We start from the raw sequence: 27053 nt of genomic DNA on the forward strand, positions 1-27053 counted from the left end.
GAGGGAAGGAGAGGGAAAGACGAAAGGATTTGGGTTTTAAGGGAGAGGGTAAGGAGTCATTCCAATCCCGGGAGCGGAAAGACTTATCTTAGGGGGAAAAAAGGACGGGTCTGTATATGTGTGGATGGATATGTGTGTGTGTGCGAGTGTGGACCCGTCCTTTTTTCCCCCTAAGGTAAGTCTTTCCGCTCCCGGGACTGGAATGACTCCTTACCCTCTCCCTTAAAACCCACATCCTTTCGTCTTTCCCTCTCCTTCCCTCTTTCCTGATGAGGCAACAGTTTGTTGCGAAAGCTTGAATTTTGTGTGTATGTTTGTGTTCGTTTGTGTGTCTGTCGACCTGCCAGCACTTTCATTTGGTAAGTCACATCATCTTTGTTTTTAGATATATTTTTCCTTCGTGGAATGTTTCCTTCTATTATAACTATATATATATATATATATATATATATATATATATATATATATATATATATGAGCTAATGATATGTAGTTGTGACTGTGACTGCTGATCTCTCCTCCCCCTCACTGTACTCTCTCAAAATATTGATGGATTGTAATTGAGAACATTCACCAGCTCTTTGCTGAGAGAGAGAGAGAGAGAGAGAGGGGGGGGGGGGGGGAAGGGGGGTTGAGCTTGGACAGAAGAGGAGAGGGGGTGTAGACACCTAGATGACAAGGAAGACACAAAACCAAAGATGTACTAGGTCTGTTCAAAAAATTTCGGAACTTTGGCCGCAAAAGTTTTGTATGCTTACTTTTTACTTATTGTGCATGGCCTCCTTCGAAATACTCTCCTCCACAATTGATACAGCACTCCCAATATTGTTTCTGCTTCTGGAAGCAGTCTTGGTACACCTCTTTCTGGACTGCGCAAAGCGCCATCTGCAATTTTTTTGTATCGTGTATTGTTGCAAATCTTCATCCTTACAATGGGGTTTTCAACTTTGGAAATAAAAAAAGTCCAAAGAGGCCAGGTTCTCATTTGTATGATCCAAAGGCTCTTCACAGATTGTGAGGCAAAGCTCTTGACTCATGAGCTGTGGAATGAGCTTGCTGGCAACATGATGCATGCTAAGATGCTGTGTCAAGATTTCATGACATGATCCAACTGAAATGTTACATTCTTCTGCAGTCTTTCAGATGGTTAGTCCTCAGTTGGCATGCTGCCTGACGTGAGTGTCATTGGTAAATGTAGCAGGCTGTCCTGAATGAGGGTCATCTTTAACTTCTGTCTGGCCATTTTTAAACCATGTGAACCATTTGTAACACTGAGTATGATTTAAAGACTCATCACTGTAGGCTTCCTGCATCATTTGGTGTGTCTCACTAAAGGTTTTCTTGGTTTTCAAGCAAAATCTAATGCAGATGTGCTGCTCCTCTAACTCTGCTATCTCAAAATTTGCAAACTGTGCAACACGATGTTCTACTCAATACAGCACTGAACAATAACTAATAGATATACAGCAGTGAAACCTGTGGCAGTTACTCCACATTTCGCTTCATCATACCATCCAAGCAAAATTACGTATGTTCTGGAAGTCTTTGAACAGACTTCATTTTCTTAAGTCTTTTGCAAGAGTTCTTAGTGTTCTTTGTGTATGATTTTCAGGTTGACACTCACCAGTCCACTCCAGCTGTGGAACCAAGCAGTTATGAAACTGAGGAGGAGCCAGCAGGGACAAAGCCAAAGCAGAAGGTAGAATTTTCAGCAGATATTGAGAGCCAGTCTCAACCGTTACAGCAGCAGGGTCAGGTTGTTGTTGTAGGAATGGATGTGACAGCAAGTTGTGAAGGTGGAGGTCGTTGGTCCAGGCCTGGAACACCGGTGCCACCACCAGATTTTGGAGTACTTCCTGGCTCAGTGTCACGGAGTCGGAGTGCTACTCCAGCACCTGTAGAAACTGAAACACGATCCATTATGTTGGAAGGACATTTACCATCTCACTCACAGTTACTTGTGTCAGATTCTGAGACACATGCTGAACCAACTGGTGCCCCAGGTAGTGCAGATGCTGATCCTCCTGTTGTTCTAAGTGGAAAAGTGACACTTTCACTAATCAGCCTTCAAGAAGCACTTGCTGCTGAGGAGGAACAGGAACAGCAGAAGCAATCTGAGCATCAGAAGCAATCTGAGCAGCAGGAGGAGGAGGAGGAGCAGGAGCAGCAGCAGCAGCAACAACAACAACAACAACAAGTAGGAATAAAATGACTGTTTTACTGACTGCTGCTATGCCAAAAACTAACAAGTGTGAACTTTTTCTGGCATTTTGAGATGTTAAAACTAACCACTTAAACATCAAAACCTGTGCTGAAAGAACTGGTTATTTCAACAGGCTAGTAAAGATACTACATATGACAAGTATTTCTTTGTCATTGTACTAAAAGCATCTTGAGCTATCTCATGGAAACACCTGCAACTGCTTATTGCCATTTGCTCATTTTTCAGATTATGAAATATGCCTAATCAGTAACTAAAGAAATTACAGCATCTATTTGTTATTAACACGTGAATAATTGGAACTTACTCACTTTATCATGATATGTTTTGCATAAATTAATTATTACTATTATCCCCCCCCTCTCATTTTTTCCAGTTGGTGTGAATAGAATTGATAATATTGAAAACTTTTATTTCATAGTTAGAGTTGGGCATTGCTGTTTGGCTAACATCACTAAATGGAATGAAGTGTTACTCAAGCTCAAATATTCAATCTTAAATTAACGGAACAAACTATGTTGTTGTTAGGGTCTTCAGTCTAGAGACTGGTTTGATGCAGCTCTCCATACTATTCTATCTGCTGCAAGCTTCTTCATCTCTAAGCAACTACTGCAACCTACATCCTTCTGAATCCGCTTAGTGTATTCATCCCTTGGTCTCCTGCTATAATTTTTACCCTCCACACTTCTGTACGGTACTAAATTGGTGATCCGTTTATGCCTCAGAATGTGTCCTACCAAACGATCGCTTCTTCGAGTCAAGTTGTGCCACAAGTTCCTCTTCTCCACAATTCTATTCGGTACCACCTCATTAGTTACGCGATCTACCCATCTAATCTTGAGCATTCTTCTGTAGCACCACATTTCGAAAGCTTCTAAACAATTTATCACCCATATTTCACTTCCATACATGGCTACACTCCATACAAATACTTTCAGAAAGGGCTTCCTGACACTTAAATCGATACGTGACATTAACAAATTTCTCTTCTTCAGAAACTCTTTTTCTTGCCATTCCAGTCTACATTTTATATCCTCTCTACTTCTAACATCATCAGTTAATTTGCTCCTCAAATAGCAAAACTCATCTATTGCTTTAAGTGTCTCATTTCCTAATCTATTTCCCTCAGAATCACCTGATTTAATGCAACTACAGTCCATTATCCTAATTTTGTTTTTGTTGATGTTCATCTTATATCGTCCTTTCAAGACACTGTCCATTCCATTCAGTTGCTCTTCCAGGTCATTTGCTGTCTCTGACAGAATTACAATGTCATTGGCAAACTTCAAAGTTTTTTTGTATTCTCCATGGATTTTAGTTCCTACTCTGAATTTCTTATTTTGTTTCCTTCACTGCTTGGTCAGTATACAGATTGAATAACATCGAGGATAGGTTACAACCCAGTGTCTCACTCCCTTCTCAGCCACTGCTTCCCTTTCAAGCCCCTCGATTCTTATAAGTGCCATCTGGTTTCTGTACAAATTGTAAATAGCCTTTCGCTCCCTGTATTTGACCCCTGTCACCTTCAGAATTTGAAAGAGAGTATTACAGTCAACCTAGTCAAAAGTTTTCTCTAATTCTACAAATGCTAGAAAAGTAGGATTCATGCAACACATGTGACAAACAATCATTCAAAATGAAAGAAAAGTAAAGCAATAAAAAGAAGACTGAGGAAATGTTGGATTTATTGCAGAAATATGAGCCATAAATTCTGAACAGCCAAATTTTTATTTAGTCGCATGTAATGTAATTAAGGTATTAGACAGAAATGCCACTCAGTAGAGAGTAGTCATCCTTTGTCGTCACATGTAGGAAAAAGAAATTCCATGTTAACCAAGTTGTTCTTATTAGTTTTAGTTAATTAAATGCCAGACCAAGGCTCAAGATTAAGATGAAATACTTACAAGTGACAGCAATTATGATACTAAATAACAAAATGAAAATGAAAGCTGCAGAACTACATAGAAAAATCATACATAATTCTAAGCTATGGTAGTAATGTTTCTAAAGGAGAGTGCAATGTTAGATTACACATCCACTAACACTTGCACTTTTGAATTCAGGACTATTGAATCTTTGTGGGCTCGAAATGCATCATTATTTTCCCATGTTACAACTGGACCTACAAAAGCTATAATGTTCGTGAAGGGCATCTTACTTCAGAAAAGATATACTATAAGAAGGCTACATTTATTATAGGATTTTTAGCAGTTTTCTGAATAGCATGCTAATCCCAAATTGTAACAATTAATGCAACTTCATCTTATTCACTTCTTATTTTCCTTTTTTTCTCTAAAGGAGCTTAGTACGTTATTATTATTACTGTTATTATTATTATTATTATTATTATTATTACTGTGTGCCCAAAGGCTGTCTTCTCACAGTTGTTCTCCATGTCCTCCTGTCTTCTAATGCTCTCTTCATGTCCACATGGCTTCCAACCGTTGCTGTCAGTCATCTTTGGTCTTCCCCTTCCTGTCACACTTCTCCTACATGCTAATCCTTCCAAATCATTCACCATAAACTAGTCCTATTGCAACATGTGACCCAGTCAATTCCTCTTTCTTTTTCTTATAACTTCAAATAGTCTTTTTCTCTCCTATTCATTCCTGCACCTCTTCATTAGTCACTCTTCATACCCACATACACTATGTGATCAAAAGTATCCAAACACTCCCAGAAACATACATTTTTCGTATTAGGTGCATTTTGCTGCCACGTACTGCTAGGTAATCCATATCAGTGACCTCAGTAGTCATTAGACATCGTGAGAGAGCAGAATGGGGTGCTCCATGGAACTCACGGACTTAGAATGTGATCAGGTGATTGGGTGTCACTTGTGTCACACATCTGTACGCGAGATTTCCACACTCCTAAACATCCCTAGGTCCACTGTTTCAGATGTGATAGTGAAGTGGAAACGTGAAGGGATATGTACAGCACGAAAGCATAAAGGCGGACCTCGTCTGTTGACTGACAGCCCGCGACAGTTGAAGAGGCTCGTAATGTGTAATATGCAGACATCTATCCAGACCATCACACAGGGATTCCAAACTGCATAAGGATCCACTGCAAGTACTATGACAGTTAGGTGGGAGGTGAGAAAACTTGGATTTCATGGTCGAGCAGCTGCTAATAAGTCACACATCATGCCAGTAAATGCCAAACAACCCCTCACTTGGTGTAAGGAGCATAAACATTGGACAATTGAACTGTGGGAAAATGTTGTGTGGAGTGACGAATCACGGTATACAATGTGGCGATCCGATGGCAGGGTGTGGGTATGGCAAACGCCTAGTGAACATCATCTGCCAGCGTGTGAAGTACCAACTGTAAAATTCGGATGCAATGATGTTATGGTGTGGTCGTGTTTTTCATGGAAGGGGTTTGCGCCCCTTGTTGTTTTCCATGACACTATCACAGCACAGGCCTACATTGATGTTTTAAGTTTTAAGCACCTTCTTGCTTCCCACTGTTGAAGAGCAATTCGTGAATGGCGATTGCATCTTTCAACACGATCGATCACATGTTCATAACGCACAGCCTGCGGCAGAGTGGTTAAATGACAATAATATCCCTGTAATGGACTGGCCTACACAGAGTCCTGATCTGAATCCTGTAGAACACCTTTGGGATATTTTGGAATGCTGACTACATGCCAGGCCTCACTGACCGACATCAATACTGCTCCTCCTTGGAGCACTCCGTGAAAAATGGGCTGCCATTCCCCAAGAAACCTTCCAGCACCTGATTGAACGTATGCCCGTGAGAGTGGAAGCTGTCATCAAGGTTAAGGGTGGTACAACACCATACTGAATTCCAGCATTACCGATGGAGTGCACCACAAACTTGTAAGTCTTTTCAGCCATGTGTCCGGATACTTTTGATCACATAGTGTATTCTTACCATCCTCCTCCATGCTCACTTCTCAAATGATTTCATCCTCCTTCAGCCCTATCTCCTCATTGTCCATGTTTCAGGTCCGTAGAGAGCGACACTCCAGACAACGCACTTAGTTAGTCTTTTCCTGAGCTTTCCAAATAATAAGTTGCTCTTTCTATTGAAAACTGCCTTAGCTACCATAACTAGGGTTTTGACCTCCTGGTGGCACTTTAAATCTTCTTAGATAGTTGGAAGCTGTCACTTGATTAATTTCAGTTTATCATATCTTTATATTAACTAGTTTCCACCTTTGCCAACCATCATGCACTTTGCTTTTCTTACCATCTCATTAAAATTTTTTAGCACTTTGTTTGTGTTACTTTCACTTCCAGTTAGTAATGTCATATCACCTGCAAATTGTACCTATGTTATTCTGTTTCCTCCAATACAGACTCCACTTTTACCATATTGTTAAATGTTAAATGGAAGTTTGTGACTTATAAATGCTCATTTAATGATTTATTATGTCAGGATTGCCTGTTACTACAAACATACACATTTATGGTTTCAGCAAATCATTGTGATATTCAGCAATGAATAGTTTTGTCATTATGTATAAATTCTAGTTATATGCATACTGAACATCACTAAAATATTGTATAATATTCATTAAATGTGATAGAATGATGCAGATGTTATTGACATGTTTTAGTGCACACAGCACTAGTCACAGTTACACCTATGCAATCCAGACACAGTTTTCCTGGGAACCAGAAATATATGATCTTGGCCACACTTCATGTGTTTTGGAATCACTCTTTCAGTGTTAACGGCTACCACTGCCACTCAGCCCAGCAAGTGTAAACTTCCAGACTAGGCTGTGCCGCTGCACCCAACAGTTTTCTCAGAACCTAACAACTCCAAACAGTTTATCCTTGTGTGCTCGGCACCATTGTCTGTATGCTGTCATCCAGCAGCTGTCCATGACCCCAGCTCCAAACTCCAGACATTTCACTGCTCTCAGCAAGCATCCAAGAACAGTCCACCAAGAGCCAAAACGGAAACAGCTGGTGTGGCCCAAGAGCATTCAGCACTGCTATCCTTGTGTTGTCGGCCAACAGCTGCCCATTCTCTTCCCAGGCACTGGCTTCATGCTCTGAACTGTCTGCTGCCCAATACAGGAATTGTAACACTGTCGTGTTTGCTCACTTGTCGTTTCTAGTGGTGCTGTGCTCAACTGCTTTGATGTTCCAAGCATATTCTGCCACAGCAGGGACACACCACCAGTCTTGTCAACAATTGACCTGTGAGGCATGGTTTTAACAGTGTCATGTAATCATAGCATACTGTTTGTGGATAAATTATCACATCTAAAGATGCTAATAATTTTCTGAAACCAGTAATATGGATACTTGTAATAATTGGGTGATCTGACATAATAAATTATTGTATAGGCATTTCTCAATAATTTCTTATAGATAGATGTTAAAGAGTCCACCAACATAGTTGAGCAGTCAGCAAGAGTGACTCATGCGAAGAATCCAGTTCAGTGCATGGTACTGCCAGGGATTTTGGCTTGGTGAGAGAAATGGAAGAGGGTGCACACAGTCTTTTGATGCCAACTCAGAAGCTACTTGACTGAGAAGTAGTGGCTCCAAGGTCTGAAAAGTTGAAAATGAGAGGGAGAGCGATGTTGTGACCCCATGACTCAACACACCACATCCACGATGCCATGTGGCAGAGGGTGACATTCTGACAGGTTGATGTTGCATGATCTTCAGGGCATGATCACAAAGTTTAGATCTTCAGATGTTAAAGAACAATAGCAAAAATAGCAGTTTTGTCTCACTCTCCTTCCAATCATGCTTTCCTCAGACATTTCATTCCCAACACTTACTCTCATCTTTTGTTATAAATATAAATTTTGTACTAATAGCTTCTCCTTTATTCTACAAAACACTCAAAAACATGCTCTATTGTTATCTGTAAAAAGCATTTTCTAAATCTAAAAATATAGTATAGATTACCTCTCTTAATATACCTCTCTCTCCTATACTTCTCAGTAGCCCAATTGTCTCTCTTGTTCCTTTACCATTTCTAAATCCATACTGTCACTCTGCAGTGTGCTGATTTAGCTTTCCATACAACTTTTTGTTCAGCAGTCTCAATAATATTTTGGCTCCATAACAGTCCAGTGTTCTGCACATTTCATGGTATTCTTCTTTTTCTCAATTGGTACCATTACAGAGTCTTCTTGTCATTTTCCCATTTTGTATATCTCATTACAAAGGTGAACTATATTGCTTCTCCACTTGCCTACCCAGCTCTCAATCACTTCTACTAGCAATTCGTCAATTCCACATGCCTTGTTTTTTTTATCTCGTTAGGTGCTTTTTGCACTTCTTCATTCAAAATACTATACTCTTTTTCATCATATGAAACATTCGTCTCTTCTTTACCCTTTGTACTGGTTGATCTTTGATCCATCTCAGACAGATACCACACACATTCTCGCTTTCTCGTTAACGCCTCTTGTGGTTCTTTGCTTATTATGCCATCCAGACTTTCAGGGTGCATATAAATCTTTCTGTTCATAGTCTGAAAAACTGTCTCCCTAGCTAATGTGAGCATAATTTTATACTTTCCTTCTTCCACTATCTTCTTGCATTTCCCTTTTATCCATTTTTCTAGTGCATGTTCTGTTTCTCTTCGTAATTCATTATACAGTTTCCCATTCATCATTTTTCCTCCTCTGTTCTCAACATTCTTCCATTTTCTTTGCTCTTTCATCTTTTTCAACACATTTTCAGTTACCTGTACTACCCATCTCCTTAAAATGCCACCTTTCTGCAGTTTCTTCAGTTTTAATCTACAATTCATAACCAATAAATTGTGGTCAGAGTCCACATCTGTTCCTGGATATGTCTTCCAATTTAAAACCTGGTTCCTAAATCTCTGTCTAACCATTATATAATCTATCTGAAATCTTCAAGTGTCTCCAGGCCTCTTCCACGTATACAACCTTCTTTAATGATTTTTAAACCAAGTGTTAGGTATGATCAAGTTATGCTCTGTGCAAAATTCTACCAGGCGGCTTCCTCTTTCATTCCTCATTCATGGCTAAGCAGGGATGGCTAGAGGACAAATGTAAAGATGTAGAGGCATATATCACTATGGGATACAGCCTACAGGAAAATTAAAATGACCTTTGGAGAAAAGAGAACTACCTGTATGAATATCAAGAGCTCATGTGGAGAACCAGTTCTAAGCAAAGGAGGGGAATACGGAAATGTGGAAGGAGTATATAGAGTGTTTATACAAGGGTGATGTACTTGAGGGTAATATTGTGGAAATGGAAGAGGATGTAGATGAAGATGAAATGGAAGATATGATACTGTGTGAGGAATTTGGCAGAGCACTGAAACATCAGAGTCAAAACAAGGCCCCAGGAGTAGAAAACATTCCATTAGAAATACTGATAGCCTTGGAGAGTCAACCATGACAAAACTCTGCCATCTGGTGAGGAAGATGTATGAGTCATGCGAAATACCCTCAGACATCAAGAATAATATAATAATTCCAATCCCAAGGTAAGCAGGTGTTGGCAGGTGTGAAAATTACCGAGCTATCAGTTTAATAAGTCATGGCTGCAAAATACTGACACGAATTCCATACAGACAAATGGAAAAACTGGTAGAAGCCAACCTTGGGACAGATCAGTTTGGATTCTGTAGAAATGTTGGAATACGCGAGGCAATACTGACCCTACAACTTATCTAATCTATCTAATCTATCTAATGAAGTCACCCAGATTGAACCATTACAGTACCCACATGCCCTATAGCAACAGTTATTTGCATGTGTTTACTGTTGTGCAGTTTAATATTAAACAAAACAGAAATAAGGAGGTCTTATATGCTTTTGTTTTCCATTTCCTTGCAGCCAAAGAATGATGATACTGTTCGGGCAGTAAGAGTTAATGTGATTGAAGCTGAAGAGGAAGAAGAGGAAGAGGAAGAAGAAGAGGATGAGGAGGAGGAGGAAGAAGAAGAAGAAGAAGAAGAAGAAGAGGCAGAGGCAGAAGAAGGGAAAGATAACAGGGTAGAGGAAGTAGTGGTGCAACGGAATGAAGGTAAATTTTTGATACAGTAATTTTCAATTGTATATTAAGAAAAGAAATAAATCATCTTCAGGATGCTAACAAATCATATGCAAAGGAAATAGTATGTATTCAGCCAGTTTAACTGTACAGGTGTGTGTGTGTGTGTGTGTGTGTGTGTGTGTGTGTTAGTGTGTGTGTGTGTGTGTGCACGCGCCCTCTAGCTTGAAAAAGAAGATTTCACCTGAAAAATAGCAAGCAAAGTTATCAATCTCGTTTGCATACCTGTCAATTACTCACAAGGGAACCTCCCCATCGCACCCCCCTCAGATTTAGTTATAAGTTGGCACAGTGGATAGGCCTTGAAAAACTGGATCCAGATCAATCAAGAAAACAGGAAGAAGTTGTGTGAACTATGAAAAAACAAGCAAAATATACAAACTGAGTAGTCAATGGGCAACATATGCAACATCAAGGAGAATAAGAGCTCAAGAGCGCCGTGGTCACGTGGTTAGCGTGAGCGGCTGCGGAATGAGAAGTCCTTGGTTCAAGTCATCCATCGACTGAAAAGTTTAATTTTATTATTTTCAGACAATTATTATCTGTCCGTCCGTCTGTCTGATGCAAGGTAACTGCGCCGTAGTATGGGGACGCCACACCTGAACAAACATCGAAACACACGACGTCAGTCGACTACAGCGCACGGAAGAGAGAGTATTCCTGCTAACGAGGCTCCCTGGCTGGCAGTTGACTGTTCACTACTTTGGACGAGAGTGCATTAAATACGTGAGATGTATTCCGTGGGCAATATGAATCCAGCAAATATAGCTCGGGCCTTCAATAACAATCGCACGGTTTTGCGGTGCGGTCACAAAACACAGGCGCTAAACTTATTACAGTGAACAGAGACGTCAGGGAACGAACGGACAGATCATAACTTTGCAAAAATAAAGAAAGTAAAATTTTCACCTGAGGGAAGACTTGAACCAAGGACCTCTAGTTCCACGGGTCACGCTGATCACGGGACCACGGTGCTCTTGAGCTCCCACAGACCTTGATGTTGCCTATCTTCCACATGGACTACTAAGTTTGTATATTTTGCTTACTTTTTTCATAGTTCCACACAACTCCTTGTTTTCTCGATTGATCTGTGTTCAGTTTTTCAAGGCCTATCCACTGTGCCAACTTATAACTAAATCTGAGGGGGATGCGATGGGGAGGTTCCCTTGTCAGTACATCTACTACCCAGTGAGTTGTTCCTTTTCTTAATATTTAGTGATATCTTGATTTGTGAGTTTCTCACACTATGGCGCAAAATGAGCTTGAAAGTCTGCATCAGAAGACATTTGACACAAAAAGGGAAAGAAGGAAGGTTTTAGGCAGAGGTAGAATATTAAAAAGAAATAGCGGAGGGTGCAAATGACTCTCTGCTGATCAAGGAGAGTGTCCATGCAGTGCTTATCCAAAGCTGAATTAAGCCCAAAAGCTCCAAATGCCATAGTGGTTATTCGGAGTGTTCTCAGAACATTGTTGCATCTGTATGTACATAACTGCTTTAGTTGTAGTCATAACATTTTCCTATCTGTTTATCTGGGAATGACTGCACTGAATTGACATAGACAATAATTTTTGGCCAAACCAGATATTGCAGAGAGTTTCGGAGAGAGCTGTAGGGAATAGTTGACAAGAACAGGGGAAAAAATACAGCAGAAGAAGAATTGGGTAGCTTTGAGAGATGAAATAGTGAAGGCAGCAGAGAATCAAGTAGGCAAAAAGATGAGGGCTAGCAAAAATCCTTGTGTAACAGAAGAGATATTGAATTGAATTGATGAAAGGAGAAAACATAAAAATGCAGTAATGAAGCAGGCGAAAAGGAATACAAACGTCTCAAAAATGAGATCGATAGGAAGTGCAAAATGACTAAGCAGGGATGGCTGGAGGACAAATGCAAGGATGTAGAGGCATATATCACTAGGGGTAAGATAGATACTGCTTACAGGCAAATTAAAGAGACCTTTGGAGAAAAGAGAACCACCATATGAATATCTGCTTGTGACTGTGTATGTGCGGATGGATATGTGTGTATGTGCAAGTGTATACCTGTCCTTTTTTCTCCGTAAGGTAAGTCTTTCCGCTCCCGGGATTAGAATGTCACAAGCGTCTGCTTGTGACTGTGTATGTGCGGATGGATATGTGTGTGTGTGCGAGTGTATACCTGTCCTTTTTTCCCCCTAAGGTAAGTCTTTCCACTCCCGGGACTAGAATGACTCCTTACCCTCTCCCTTAAAACCCACATCCTTTCGTCTTTCCCTCTCCTTCCCTTCGTTCTTGGTATCATTTCATTTGATTAGTAGTATATAATGGAAAGATTGCTGTTTCCGTTGTATGTAAGAATCAAATGAAATGATAACTTGAATGAAATTTGTGTTATGTAGGAAGATAGATCATTCCAGTTACCTAAGAAATTAAAGCTCTTCTCATTCATGGGGTTTGATTTATTTGAAAAACTTCAACAATGGGCATTTACAGTCACTGCCTAACTCGTGACACATTCTCCTGAGGTCTCTAAAAACATTACCAATTATTCTCTCTTTAGCTGATTGATTAACTGGTGGCTTCTCACATTCATCTTGTGATGATCCACACATTTTAAAGATCCTAAGAAGACCACACTATAATTACACTTCAAATTAAACAACATTACTCTAAGACAAAACACGGAGTAAGAAACTCAACTGGTGATGTTAGCGTTCACAAGCCAACTGCTCGAACACATGTAATGCAAACAGTGAAACCTTGGACTTGCCTCATTCTTTCTGTGGGAAGACAGACTTAGAACATTCTTTCCATTACCACTGTAGTGAAGCCTTATGTATCTCAGAGACTTATCACAATATTTAAAAATCATTTTAACTGCCTTGTAGTACCAATGGCTGGCCATCAGAACATGCCATAAACTCATTTCTGAATTAAATGGATTTACCTCATTGTTTCCATGGTGCCCTCAATTAATAAAAAAACATTTAGAAAATGAAAACAGAAAATGATTCCTAAATGGTGATTACACTAGCTGTTGGAAAAGTGCCTATAAAAGAAAACTAAAAATGGGGAGATATTTAGATTAGTGAATCTACTATAGGGAATTTAGGAAAATGAAAAGTTATATTAAAAAAGGATGACAGTATCATAAGTGAGGTTGAGTGTAGGTGATGGACATGAAAATTACGGAAATCTATTCGTACACCATGTGCTAGTTACAGATTTGAAGCAAAATTGCTGTACCAAACAATGAACAATATTTTGATTTTTTGCTAGCCCGGTTGCAAAATAATTTCAGATGTATGTCTTATTCTTCATTCACACAAGGCATTTTTGAAAAATACCAAGCACAAAAGAAGTTTTTTCCCAACTTTATTAAAACAATTACTTTTAGAAAATTTGGATAAAATAAATACATAGAACTAGTTGCAGAATGGCGGTATCTCAATAGATAACTTGCACTGTTCTGTAACATTATCCTGACCATTCATTGGTACCTTGAGTAAATGTTTTTGCAGCAAACAGAGGCTAGGCTACTTGGAAATGAGTCAGGTGCTACTTGGAAATGAGTCAGGTGCTGATAAGTTCTCATGAGTATATGTAGCCAGAAATCTGGGGAATTTATGATCAGGGAAGTAGTATGAGGTAGTTTCTTTACCCTCCACATGCAGACAATCATGTCATTCACCAATCTGGATGGATTACAGTGCTACTAGAAATTCTATAAAGTGGTCCAGGTCTCATCTCTTTAACAGGAAAGAAAGATTTCAGTAGGAAAAAGTTCCATGTTAAGATATAAGTCCTCATTCAACTGCAAACTTGTTGCATAAAATATCCCATCTTGTGGCTCTCACATTTTGTTCTGTGTATTTATGACCTTTCGTCACCTATATTACAAGACGCTACTACTACTACTACTACTACTACTAGTACGAGTACGCTAAGTTTGGGCTTTTTGCAGATGGCACAAATGCCACAAAAATTGGAAACTTAGTATAATTTTAAAAAGAGCTTTTAATAAAGCGTTACCCTAAAATACCTAAAATAAAGGCAACCACCCACCTATAGCTGACTGATGTGTGGCACATAGAAACACACAACAGAAAATTATTTATACTAGCAGTTAAACTTTTAAGCTTTCTCTAATCAAAGTAAGCACATTCACAAGCACAACCACACAGATACTCGCACACACATGCTTGTGGCCATGACAGGACTGACTGTTGATTATCGATAGTAGATGCCTGGGCAAATCGAGGCAGTCGGGTGGAAGGAAAGGACACTTGAAACAAGGTGTTGGTGTTGGTGTAGTTTGATGTAAGCCTTTTCCACAGATGGCTCAGCAACTTCACAGTAAGATTTATGGAGTTCATGGGGTAGAGCATATGAGAGATAGGGAGAGTGATGAGTGAAGAGGCTGGAGAGGGGTGGGGCAGAGAGCAGGGAGAGTGGTTGGGGGGGGGGGGGGGAGAGAGAGAGAGAGAGAGAGAGAGAGAGAGAATACCCACTGGGAAAGGGGGGGGGGTCAGTGAGGAAGAGTGGTGGGAGAAGGAAGAACATGACTGGATGGGAAAGGAGGAGTTTGAAATGATTTAATGAGATATTTTGTAGATGAATCATTGTCATTAGAAGTTGAAAACACTTACTATTTGCAGTACCGAATCTGCTGCAGAATTCCACCAAATTTATGCATAAAATATGAGGAGATGTAGATAGAAAAGACTGGCACTGTGAGACCCTTCATATGATGGCTTTATAAATTCAAGGAGCATGCCACAGAACGGCAAACAGAAATGACTAAACAAATATTTATTTGGAATGCAAATGTTGCCATTCAAGGGCAATATGAAATAATAAACTGAAATACTTTGCTTACTTATATACCAGAATATTGTATAGAATAATATTTTGGAATAACTCATCAGGCCAGGCTTAAGTTCTCTGAAATGAAAAATTTGTAATGCAAACTATTTGTCATGGGAATTGTGCATGTGCTGTCTATTTCTGATGAAGGCCTGGTTGGCCGAAAGCTCACTTTGACAGTCTTTTTGTTGTGCATATCAGTGACTGAACGTCTCCACTATATAGTGAGTAGCAACCATCCTTTTCATAATATTGTTACATTCCATCCTGGATTTTCCATTGTTAAATGTAATTAATTGTAGATAATAGCTGAATTGATTGAACTGCTCAGTTCTGAGAATCAACACTGGCTATAAGAACAATAAATATAATGTCTTTAAATCACTTGCTTTGGTCCAGGAAATTATCCACTGTTCAGGAATACAGCATTCATCTTTTTCTTAGCAGAATCAGTTGACATATATGTTAATAATAATATCACATAATGGCAATTCATTGTAATATTTGATTTCCACAGTAATATGATCTTCGTGATTAAGCCCTAGGAACATCTTAAAAATGTTGTTTTCCTAGGGCTACAGTAGCTTAGAAATTATCTAGTGCGCTTCAATGTTCAAACATTTAAATAACAGTCACATGCCATAAACCAAAGTGGAAACTCCTTCACGTAAGTCACATAAGGTACAAAAAGAAACATTTCAGTAACTGGTAGGCCCTCACATCTTTGAAGCGTGCTCCTAACAAATCTGCAAACATTTTCTTGTGGATTTTTTTTCCCCACTCCTCAGTAAAGACCTCTGCAAGTTCTTTCAGTCTGAGGTGCTACAAGACAGATCCAAAATTGTCTGCTCAGCATATCCCATAAATACTCAATATGATTGAGGTCAGGACTCAGAGCAGGCCAGTCTAATGTTTGAATTATGAGGTCCTGTAAAGTTTCCATGATGGCTGCTGCCAAATGCACTCTCGCATTGTACTCTTGCGGGATAAACTGGGGATCCATTACAACTGCAGTGGATATAACATGACCCAGTACAATCTCGCTGATGTAGCTTTGAGCATTAAGTTGGCTTCTGAGTATCTGAAGGTCCGATCGGCCATCAGTTGTGATGGCATCATCACACCATGCCTAAGCTGCAGCCAGATCATTCCATTTCCTGAATTGCTGCTTCAGTATAACATCCACCATGAGGACAATATACCCATGTAGTCTATTGAACCATGTTAGACAAAAGTGGGACTTGTCTGCAAACAATAAATTGTTCCAGTGACACAGCTGCCTGTGCCTATATTCCTCGGCAAATCAAAGTGAATCTCTCATATTCCGTGCAGTGAACTGAGGAATGTTAAACCGGTCTATCAGAGTCTGTTGTGTATTGTTTGGTCACTGACACTGCAGTTGCTGCTCTTACATCATTTTGTCATTTTGTAGGTCCCTGGTACTCACAGTGCACCAATGGAGAGAACAGTTAACTACATATCAGTTGTCTGAGGCTGATATTTTCTCTTTTTTTTTTTCCCTTACCCTGGCTTTCTTGCGTATGTACCAGTTTTACAAAATCACTTCTGAACCCTTCCAACAACAGATGAAGCCATGTTACGCTCTGTAGACTCTGCAGTAATGTCACTGTCCGAACATGTTCTGCCTCAGTCAGATGCCTCGGCAGACAGAGGCAGTGGTCACATGCGTGTGTGTGTGATTTGCTTTTGTGTGAATATGTATGTGTGTCCAATTCAGAAGAAGGTATTTTGCTCCCGACCAAATTCTTGCCCCTCTAATTATTTTCTGCAGTGTATCAGTGCTTCATTTTTTTCTTTTAATATTTGTAATGAAATACTAAAAAATTATTAAAAGAAAAAAAATGAGGCACTGATACACTGCAGAAATGCACTGTAATGAAATACTCCCCCCCATGAACCATGGACCTTGCCGCTGGTGGGGAGGCTTGCGTGCCTCAGCGATACAGATGGCCGTACCGTAGGTGCAACCACAACGGAGGGGTATCTGTTGAGAGGCCAGACAAACATGTGGTTCCTGAAGAGGGGCAGCAGCCTTTTCAGTAGTTGCAGGGGCAACAGTCTGGATGATTGACTGATCTGGCCTTGTAACATTAACCAAAACGGCCTTGCTGTGCTGGTACTGCGAACGGCTGAAAGCAAGGGGAAACTACAGCCGTAATTTTTCCCGAGGACATGCAGCTCTACTGTATGATTAAATGATGATGGCGTCCTCTTGGGTAAAATATTCCGGAGGTAAAATAGTCCCCCATTCGGATCTCCGGGCGGGGACTACTCAGGAGGACGTCGTTATCAGGAGAAAGAAAACTGGCGTTCTACGGATCGGAGCGTGGAATGTCAGATCCCTTAATCGGGCAGGTAGGTTAGAAAATTTAAAAAGGGAAATGGATAGGTTAAAGTTAGATATAGTGGGAATTAGTGAAGTTCGGTGGCAGGAGGAACAAGACTTTTGGTCAGGTGATTACAGGGTTATAAATACAAAATCAAATAGGGGTAATGCAGGAGTAGGTTTAATAATGAATAAAAAAATAGGAGTGCGGGTTAGCTACTACAAACAGCATAGTGAACGCATTATTGTCGCCAAGATAGACACAAAGCCCATGCCTACTAAAGTAGTACAAGTTTATATGCCAACTACCTCTGCAGATGATGAAGAAATAGATGAAATGTATGACGAGATAAAAGAAATTATTCAGGTAGTGAAAGGAGATGAAAATTTAATAGTCATGGGTGACTGGAATTCGTCAGTAGGAAAAGGGAGAGAAGGAAACATAGTAGGTGAATATGGATTGGGGGGAAGGAATGAAAGAGGAAGCCGCCTTGTAGAATTTTGCACAGAGCATAACTTAATCATAGCCAACACTTGGTTCAAGAATCATAAAAGAAGGTTGTATACCTGGAAGAATCCTGGAGATACTAGTAGGTATCAGATAGATTATATAATGGTAAGACAGAGATTTAGGAACCAGGTTTTAAATTGTAAGACATTTCCAGGGGCAGATGTGGATTCTGACCACAATCTATTGGTTATGAACTGCAGATTGAAACTGAAGAAACTGCAAAAAGGTGGGAATTTAAGGAGATGGGACCTGGATAAACTGAAAGAACCAGAGGTTGTACACAGTTTCAGGGAGAGCATAAGGGAACAATTGACAGGAATGGGGGAAAGAAATACAGTAGAAGAAGAATGGGTAGCTCTGAGGGATGAAGTAGTGAAGGCAGCAGAGAATCAAGTAGGTAAAAAGACGAGGGCTAATAGAAATCCTTGGGTAACAGAAGAAATATTGAATTTAATTGATGAAAGGAGAAAATATAAAAATGCAGTAAATGAAGCAGGCAAAAAGGAATACAGACGTCTCAAAAATGATATCGACAGGAAGTGCAAAATGGCTAAGCAGGGATGGCTAGAGGACAAATGTAAGGATGTAGAGGCTTGTCTCACTAGGGGTAAGATAGATACTGCCTACAGGAAAATTAAAGAGACCTTTGGAGAGAAGAGAACCACTTGTATGAATATCAAGAGCTCAGATGGCAACCCAGTTCTAAGCAAAGAAGGGAAGGCAGAAAGGTGGAAGGAGTATATAGAGGGTTTATACAAGGGTGATGTACTTGAGGACAATATTATGGAAATAGAAGAGGATGTAGATGAAGACGAAATGGGAGATAAGATACTGCGTGAAGAGTTTGACAGAGCACTGAAAGACCTGAGTCGAAACAAGGCCCCGGGAGTAGACAACATTCCATTTGAACTACTGATGGCCTCGGGAGAGCCAGTCATGACAAAACTCTACCATCTGGTGAGCACGATGTATGAGACAGGCGAAATACCCTCAGACTTCAAGAAGAATATAATAATTCCAATCCCAAAGAAAGCAGGTGTTGACAGATGTGAAAATTACCGAACTATCAGTTTAATAAATCACAGCTGCAAAATACTAACGCGAATTCTTTACAGACGAATGGAAAAACTGGTAGAAGCCGACCTCGGGGAAGATCAGTTTGGATTCCGTAGAAATGTTGGAACACGTGAGGCAATACTGACCTTACGACTTATCTTAGAAGAAAGATTAAGAAAAGGCAAACCTACGTTTCTAGCATTTGTAGACTTAGAGAAAGCCTTTGACAATGTTAACTGGAATACTCTCTTTCAAATTCTGAAGGTGGCAGGGGTAAAATACAGGGAGCGAAAGGCTATTTACAATTTGTACAGAAACCAGATGGCAGTTATAAGAGTCGAGGGGCATGAAAGGGAAGCAGTGGTTGGGAAAGGAGTAAGACAGGGTTGTAGCCTCTCCCCGATGTTATTCAATCTGTATATTGAGCAAGCAGTAAAGGAAACAAAAGAAAAATTCGGAGTAGGTATTAAAATTCATGGAGAAGAAGTAAAAACTTTGAGGTTCGCCGATGACATTGTAATTCTGTCAGAGACAGCAAAGGACTTGGAAGAGCAGTTGAACGGAATGGACAGTGTCTTGAAAGGAGGGTATAAGATGAACATCAACAAAAGCAAAACGAGGATAATGGAATGTAGTCAAATTAAGTCGGGTGATGCTGAGGGAATTAGATTAGGAAATGAGACACTTAAAGTAGTAAAGGAGTTTTGCTATTTAGGGAGTAAAATAACCGATGATGGTCGAAGTAGAGAGGATATAAAATGTAGACTGGCAATGGCAAGGAAAGCGTTTCTCAAGAAGAGGAATTTGTTAACATCGAGTATAGATTTAAGTGTCAGGAAGTCGTTTCTGAAAGTATTTGTATGGAGTGTAGCCATGTATGGAAGTGAAACATGGACGATAACTAGTTTGGACAAGAAGAGAATAGAAGCTTTCGAAATGTGGTGCTACAGAAGAATGCTGAAGATAAGGTGGGTAGATCACGTAACTAATGAGGAGGTATTGAATAGGACTGGGGAGAAGAGAAGTTTGTGGCACAACTTGACTAGAAGAAGGGATCGGTTGGTAGGACATGTTTTGAGGCATCAAGGGATCACAAATTTAGCATTGGAGGGCAGTGTGGAGGGTAAAAATCGTAGAGGGAGACCAAGAGATGAATACACTAAGCAGATTCAGAAGGATGTAGGTTGCAGTAGATACTGGGAGATGAAGAGGCTTGCACGGGATAGAGTAGCATGGAGAGCTGCATCAAACCAGTCTCAGGACTGAAGACCACAACAACAACAACAATGAAATACTGCATCAACACAAAAGAAATTAGATTGCTCACATTATTAAGGAACCATTTGTTGGGGCATCTTGGTGGACAACTGTTTTTCAGATTTGAACTATGTACTGACATTGTGACAAGTTTCAAAATCAGTTAGTACAGTGACAATGGACAAACTGTTTATGACAGACATGTTCTTGTGCAGTTCTGAAAAATAATGTGTAAGAGATTGAGACAAAGTAAGTGGGACCAGTGCTGCAAATTTGTATATTTACCAAATGTGTTTAACAGTGCTGGTTGCCTTCAAAGTACAAGCCATCAGAGTCTTTCCTTCTTTTGTTCAAAACATTTCTGCATGTTGTTTCCTGTGAGGCTGAGCAGGAACTTTCCAGTTTTATACAAATAGAAGAATGTGTCTGAGTCGATTGATTTCAATGAAAGCTGCTGTGCATAGGGATGTACTTTAAGCAAGTGTTATTGTGGCATGACAGATAGTTTCTTAGCAATGTGATGATTCTATTTTAATTTGTGTTGAGGTAGTAGATGAATAAATTATGTGTTTAAGTCCTTTGTAGGAAAGAAATGCTTTCTCTCTTTTCAATGTAATATAGGGTGTATCTTTAAATGCAAGAGCTTCAGATGTTGAGAACTCTGTTGCATTTATGGTGCTTAACTTTTCAGATCAAGTGGTAAGCGCAGATACTGAACAGCTGGGAGATCGGATTGCCACAGAAATCTCCATGCAGCAACTTGTTAATGATGCACATCCTGGGGGAGATGAAACACCTACCACCACAAATTATACTACTGGTATGTTTTGAAAAAATTTTCAGTATGTTACATTGCCTATAAAACTTCACATAAAAGTAGTATATCATGATCAAAATATTATTAACTCACATCAGGACCCAGTGAACTTCAGCAAATATGTAGGTATAACAATTTGCAGGCTTGTGGAATAAAATGGTCTCATAGGCTCAGTCATAGGTACAGCAAGTAGTGGGAGTAAGTTCATTGGTAGGATACTGGGAAAATGCAATCAGTTTATGAAAGAGGTGGCTAATAAAACACTTGTGCAATATTTCCTAGAATACCAGAAAGAGCTAACAGGGGATACTGAATGTATATGAAGAAGGGCAGCACAATTTTTCATGAGTTTGTTTGACACAGTCAATGCCTTCACTGCATGATAGCAATGTCAAATTTACCAATGACAGTGCTACTAAAATGGAGTCACTAGACATGGTTTTCTGAAGTTCCTCCACCAAAGAAGATGCAGTCAATTTCTCAGGATTGAAATCAGAACATCTGCCAATGTGAGTAATTTAGAAGTAGATACCCTCGGTGTAGTGATGCAACTTAAATCACTTAATAAAGGCAAGTCTTCCACAAACAGCTGCTTGCTCGGCAGTAGATCAGTACTTAGAAAGACTGGGAAGTTGCACAGGTCACACCAATACAGGAAGTTGCACAGGTCATACCAATACACAAGAGATAAAATAGGAGCGATCTGCTGGATTATAGTTCCATATCATTGACATTTCAGTGGGATTGTGGAACCTATACTGTATTTGATCATTATGAAATGCTTTGAACAAAACGGTGTATAAAGGCTTTTGACACCGTTCCTCTTAGTGGTTTGTACTTATATTGCATGCCTGTGGAATATTGTCTCATTTGTGTAAATGAGTTAGGATAACAGCCCTCTTACAGTGTTTGTAGACGATTCTGTCATTACTGTCTGGTAAAGGCATCAGAAGATTAAAATCGATGGAGACCCTTAAAAGCAAAGGGATATATATAACAAATGTTAGTTTTGAGTAAATGATGATCAAAATTGAGACACTCTGGAAAATTCCATGAACAACTTAGAGAAAAAATAATTATTTCCATATTATTGAAGCACTATTGCCTACCTTTCCCAAAACAATCAGTGCTGAATTTTGTCACTTAGTAATTTTTTATTACCAGCTAAAAATCATGGATCACACTGACATTAATAGGAATGCTATAATAGCATGCAGTAACTTAATACTGTTGAACATGATTATGAGTCTACTCAGAATCTGTTTTGAACATGCTGTCATATTCATTTTCTGAATAACAACCAACTTCTTCATGATTTTGATTAAGTGGCTCCAGTGCTCTTACAGCTTCATGGTGTGAATGTTTGTGGTAAAATTCATGATGTGCTGATGACACAAAGGGGAGTAGAGTCTGTAGGTATCTGTACTTCAGATATTTTAACTGAGGTTTTCGTTATTTACTTCTAGAGCAGGGAAGACACTGATATTTCTGCCGCAACAAAGTGATTTCTTGTTAGCAACAAAGTGCACTCTTGTTATTGCCATTTTGAAAATCTTCCCGCCCTTTATTGAGAGATTCTTTGTAAAACAAGATAAAGGATGACTCCTTTTGAAAATGCAACCACTGCATTTTTCTCAAGCCTTTCACTGAGTCCCTGAGATAATCATTGAGTCCACTTAATGTAATGAAGTTGTCGTCTGTCATCTAGACTATCTTCAATTTTCTACTGGCCTTGGAAATGAAGCAATGCCCACTCATCAAGTACAAAACTCCAAAGATATTTCCTGGCAACATTTTCAGTAATTCCAAGATCTTGGTCGTATTACATATGACCAGAAATCATGGATTTTGATCTACAGTTTCAGTTTGTGTATTCTGGGTAATGTAATACCAGAACTTTACAATCATGGATTTTGATCTACAGTTTCAGTTTGTGTATTCTGGGTAATGTAATACCAGAACTTTACAATGTATTAACTTGTATTTTGACCCCTAGCATTGTCCTTAAAAGCTGTGATATGTTTAACTGATATGGGCAATCTACTTATAGTGTAAAAAACAGGAAGCAATTTCTTGGCACCCATGAGCAGCTTAACTTCAATGCCAAAGGCACATTGTTGCAACAGCAGAGGCTAAATTGTGTATACAAAAATTGTAGGTCCATAGCTGTCTTGCATAACATACTGTGCTGCTAGAAAGCACAGGTGTAGGTACTGTCTTCTGTAGGTCAAAACACATTGCTATTTGCAAACTCTCATATTTTGAACAATTCTTTTGCCCTGTATTTTGCTTCTCTAGCTGCCAATGCCTTATGCAAATGTAATTCCTTTCCAAGAGTCAGTGTCTGAACATTTTTTGGGTACCCATGAACTATCATATTCTGTAGCCTATCACAAGTCACAGAAGTATGAATTCAAGGAGTGTGGAAGCGCAGAGTGAAGGCCATATTGAACCCAAATCCCGAGTAACTCTCTTTAACAGGTGGTAAATAATTTTCTGCTTAACATTTTATCTAGTTCAGACGTTTTTGTTCTATTTAGCCTAGGTTCCAAATTTTTAATGTTAGGAAATTTCTTTTTACTATAATGATGGCTATATTTTAGAAATGAGTTTCTGTGATCCTCAACAGCATGAACTTGTTCATCTGGGGGGGGGGGGGGAGGGGGGGGGGACTTCTGTGGGAGATCTCTTAGGCAAAATACAAAATATTGGTAACATATCAGCAAAAAAACTAACTTCTTACATACTCGTTATCACTTTAGATTGTAAGTACAGCTTACTTTTTGCATGCATGGGATCCCTCTTTTTTTTTTTTGCGGTGTTGGCTATTGATAAGTTAATGAATGATGTCTGGGGATCCCAGATTCCAGTATTCATCAAATATTTGTTGTCTTACATTTAAATCTGCAATTGTGAACATACAGCCATACCCTCTTGTGTTCACGAATTTTCCCTTGCAAGTCTGTATATTGTTTCCCATCATTTTGAAGCCTAGAACTTTTATTTATTTTTCAGTTTTTTGGTCTTCATAATCTCTTTGTTCCCTTTTGGTGTGGTGAATTAGTTCCAGTAGATTCATCAGGTTCAAAAGTTTAGTCATCATCAGTGTCTGCAAAAGAAATAAACAGTATTATGCATCCTCTATTCTTAAAAATTTTCTGGCCCTATACCTTTAATATATACACTATACTGTATTCCAGACGCTATCACTTAGTTGTAAAATAGCTAGTGATAGATATTAATAAATGTACCTTACTTATTCAAGCCGAAGCTGCCAGAGTTGGTGGTCATATGTGCTTGAGGTATGCTTGCTTTTGTGAATGAATGGTGTGTTTGTTTCTCCTTCTTTTTCTGACAAAGGCTGTGGCTGAAAGCTGATATGTAAGTGTCTTATAATTCTGCCTGTCTGCACCTAAATGTGTCATCTTTATGTGGTAAGTAGCACACTGTCATTTCCTATATTGTTGATATCCCAACATCGAGTTTCCGTTACTCAGTAATAAATTAGTTGTAAATTTATATGTAATAAAATATTTCAGAAAAACATGACAAAACACTTGCGATCACTTAAATTGAGATTCTGTTCTTTTTCTTCTATTTCAGAAGTTTTCCACAGATTCACACTTATTTTTTACAGTTTAAAAACATTTATAACTCTAATGAATTGTGTAATAAATAAAAGACTAACAATGAATCACAAAGAACCAATATAATAATTTTAAATTAAATAGCTTCTGCTAAAAACTCAGCCATGAAAACAGAGAGCTGTTTGGTAGCCAAGATATACAAGTCCACTTATATACTCTTTGACTTCCAAAGAAAATAAGAGATTATCTTAGCAGTTTTCTTTTCAGTCACCAGATCTCAGAACCAGACTGATTATTACTTGTATCTATTAGCCACACAGATTTGTGTCTGCTTTAACTACTGAAATCTACACTTAATTCAAAAATTAAAAATTTGTCTCTTATACTCCTTGGCTTCTAAGGGTCTCAGTTGAAAAATGATTTAGATGAGATTTCTACATGGTGTGAAAATTGACCCTATATAATTTCAGATACACCATAAATCACACAAATTTAAAGGTTGGCAATTAAAATAAATACTTAAGGATTACAGTTATGTTTTATTGGCAATGGGCAAATGGGCAGATGCAACATATAACATATCCATAGAGAGACTGCCTACACTAGTCATGTCCATCCTCTTCTGGAGTACTGCTGCATAGTTTGGGATGCTTAGCAGATAGTATTGAGAGGAGAACAATTATATAACTCGAAGAAGAGCAGTTTGTTTTGTATTACCATGAAATAGGAGAGTGCATCACAGGTATGATGAGTGAATTGGCGGTGATAATCATTTAAACAAAGGCCTTTTCATTGCAGGAAGATTTTTTCATAAAATTTCAATCACATGCTTTCTCCTCCAAATGTGAAAATATTTTGTTGACTCCCAGTTACATCATATCAAAATGAGGTAAATCAGAGCTCACGAGGAGAGATTTAAATCTTCATTTTCCCCACGTGCTGTTTGTTTGTGAAGTGGTCAAGAAATAACCTGAAAGCGATTCTATGAACTCTCTGCCAAGCACTTACCGTAAGTGTGAACTGCGTAGTAGTTGTTTGGATGGCAACCCATGAGAGAGCAAAAATAGATTCTAATTATCTCTTGAATGCCGTTATTAAGTGAGAAATTTTGGGCATACTGCAATGCCCTATGTATTGGTCCCATAAGGGCTACAAAGGCAAGATTAGACTAGTTACAACATAATCAAAAACATTTAAGTGGTCATTCTTCCTGTGCTTCACCCACAAAAGAATTGAAAGAATAATATGTGGTAAAATATGATGTACCACCTAAACTCCACTTCACAGTGGTTTTCTGTGTGCACTTGTTGATGTGTAGGCTTTGTAACTCTATGTGGTACACTTTCTTCAACACTTGTGCTGCACTGAAGTACGCATATAACATTGCTGTGTTGCCTTGTTTTGAATCTGTGCAGTGGCATAACATTGGTGCCTGAAATCTGGGTGGGCCCAGTACTTTAGGGGTCACATAGAAAAGCAAATAAATATTACATAATTATTATTAAGATTAAAAGAATATATAAAAAATAAAAGTTCATACAAGAATAAATACAGAAATAGATAATAGATAAATAGTCAAACCAAATGCCAGTCTTCACAGGAATAGTCAGATCAATATGATTTGGTAGACTTGCCAATGTGGAGTTGAGTTTACCACAGCTGTAAGAGTGTGTAGACAGTGCTTGTCTGTAACATCTCTCTTAACATTTGGTCTGCAGCATGTCTCTCGATTGTCACAAAACAGTGGTGCATATTAGTTGTCACAAAACAGTGACAACAATGAAAATTTATGCTAAAATATTACATTTATGTAGAAAATTTTTCTTTGTGGATGTGCAGTGTACCTGAGATTGAATTATGCACATTTTTTCTTAAAATTTAACTTTTGTCACATCTTTATTTGACATCAATGTCAATTATCCAATAAGATGATATGGTGTAGTAATGATCAGTCAACAGCCAACTCAGTTTCAAAGGAGCACTCTTCATGGGAAGTTAAGAATAGATATGCTGTTAAATGGTGTAATATTTTCCAGAATTAGTTGACTTGGACAGTTCAGCGTTTAAATTGAGTATTAGAAAAACAACAAACAAATTAGTAAAAATAAGTTTTTTTTCTTCTCTTCCTAAAGCAGTGCTAGCTCAGTGGTTATAAAAGTTTGCTGTGTCACAAGTTCATGCACTTTGCATGTGAAAATAGGTAACAGCAATTATGAAACCAAAAAAGGTTATTATAACAAAATTGCCATAAATATAATTAGGCCTATTAATACTGCAGATTATTCAAATGGTCATGCAGATTACCAGTTAGATGGAGACACCAAAACTGAAAGTTCTTTGTCATACAAAATCCTTATCAGGCAACAAGCCCATT

General features: G+C 38.8%; 1 protein-coding gene across 9 annotated transcripts in view; it reads left to right on the plus strand.

Moving 5' to 3' along the window:
* The window catches only part of LOC126088127 (FK506-binding protein 5), a 184785-nt gene that overhangs the window by 118107 nt on the left and 39625 nt on the right, over positions 1-27053 (plus strand). For 8 of the 9 annotated variants that reach the window (XM_049906239.1, XM_049906231.1, XM_049906236.1 and 5 more), the window contains 3 exons: positions 1613-2197; positions 10046-10235; positions 20967-21095. In XM_049906239.1, coding sequence (XP_049762196.1) covers positions 1613-2197; positions 10046-10235; positions 20967-21095 — 904 coding nt within the window. The remainder of the gene's footprint in view (positions 1-1612; positions 2198-10045; positions 10236-20966; positions 21096-27053) is intronic. The other variant, XM_049906240.1, reaches the window with a different exon arrangement.

Source organism: Schistocerca cancellata, chromosome 6 (assembly GCF_023864275.1).
Source record: "Schistocerca cancellata isolate TAMUIC-IGC-003103 chromosome 6, iqSchCanc2.1, whole genome shotgun sequence".
In the NCBI taxonomy this organism is placed as follows: Eukaryota; Metazoa; Arthropoda; class Insecta; order Orthoptera; family Acrididae; genus Schistocerca; species Schistocerca cancellata.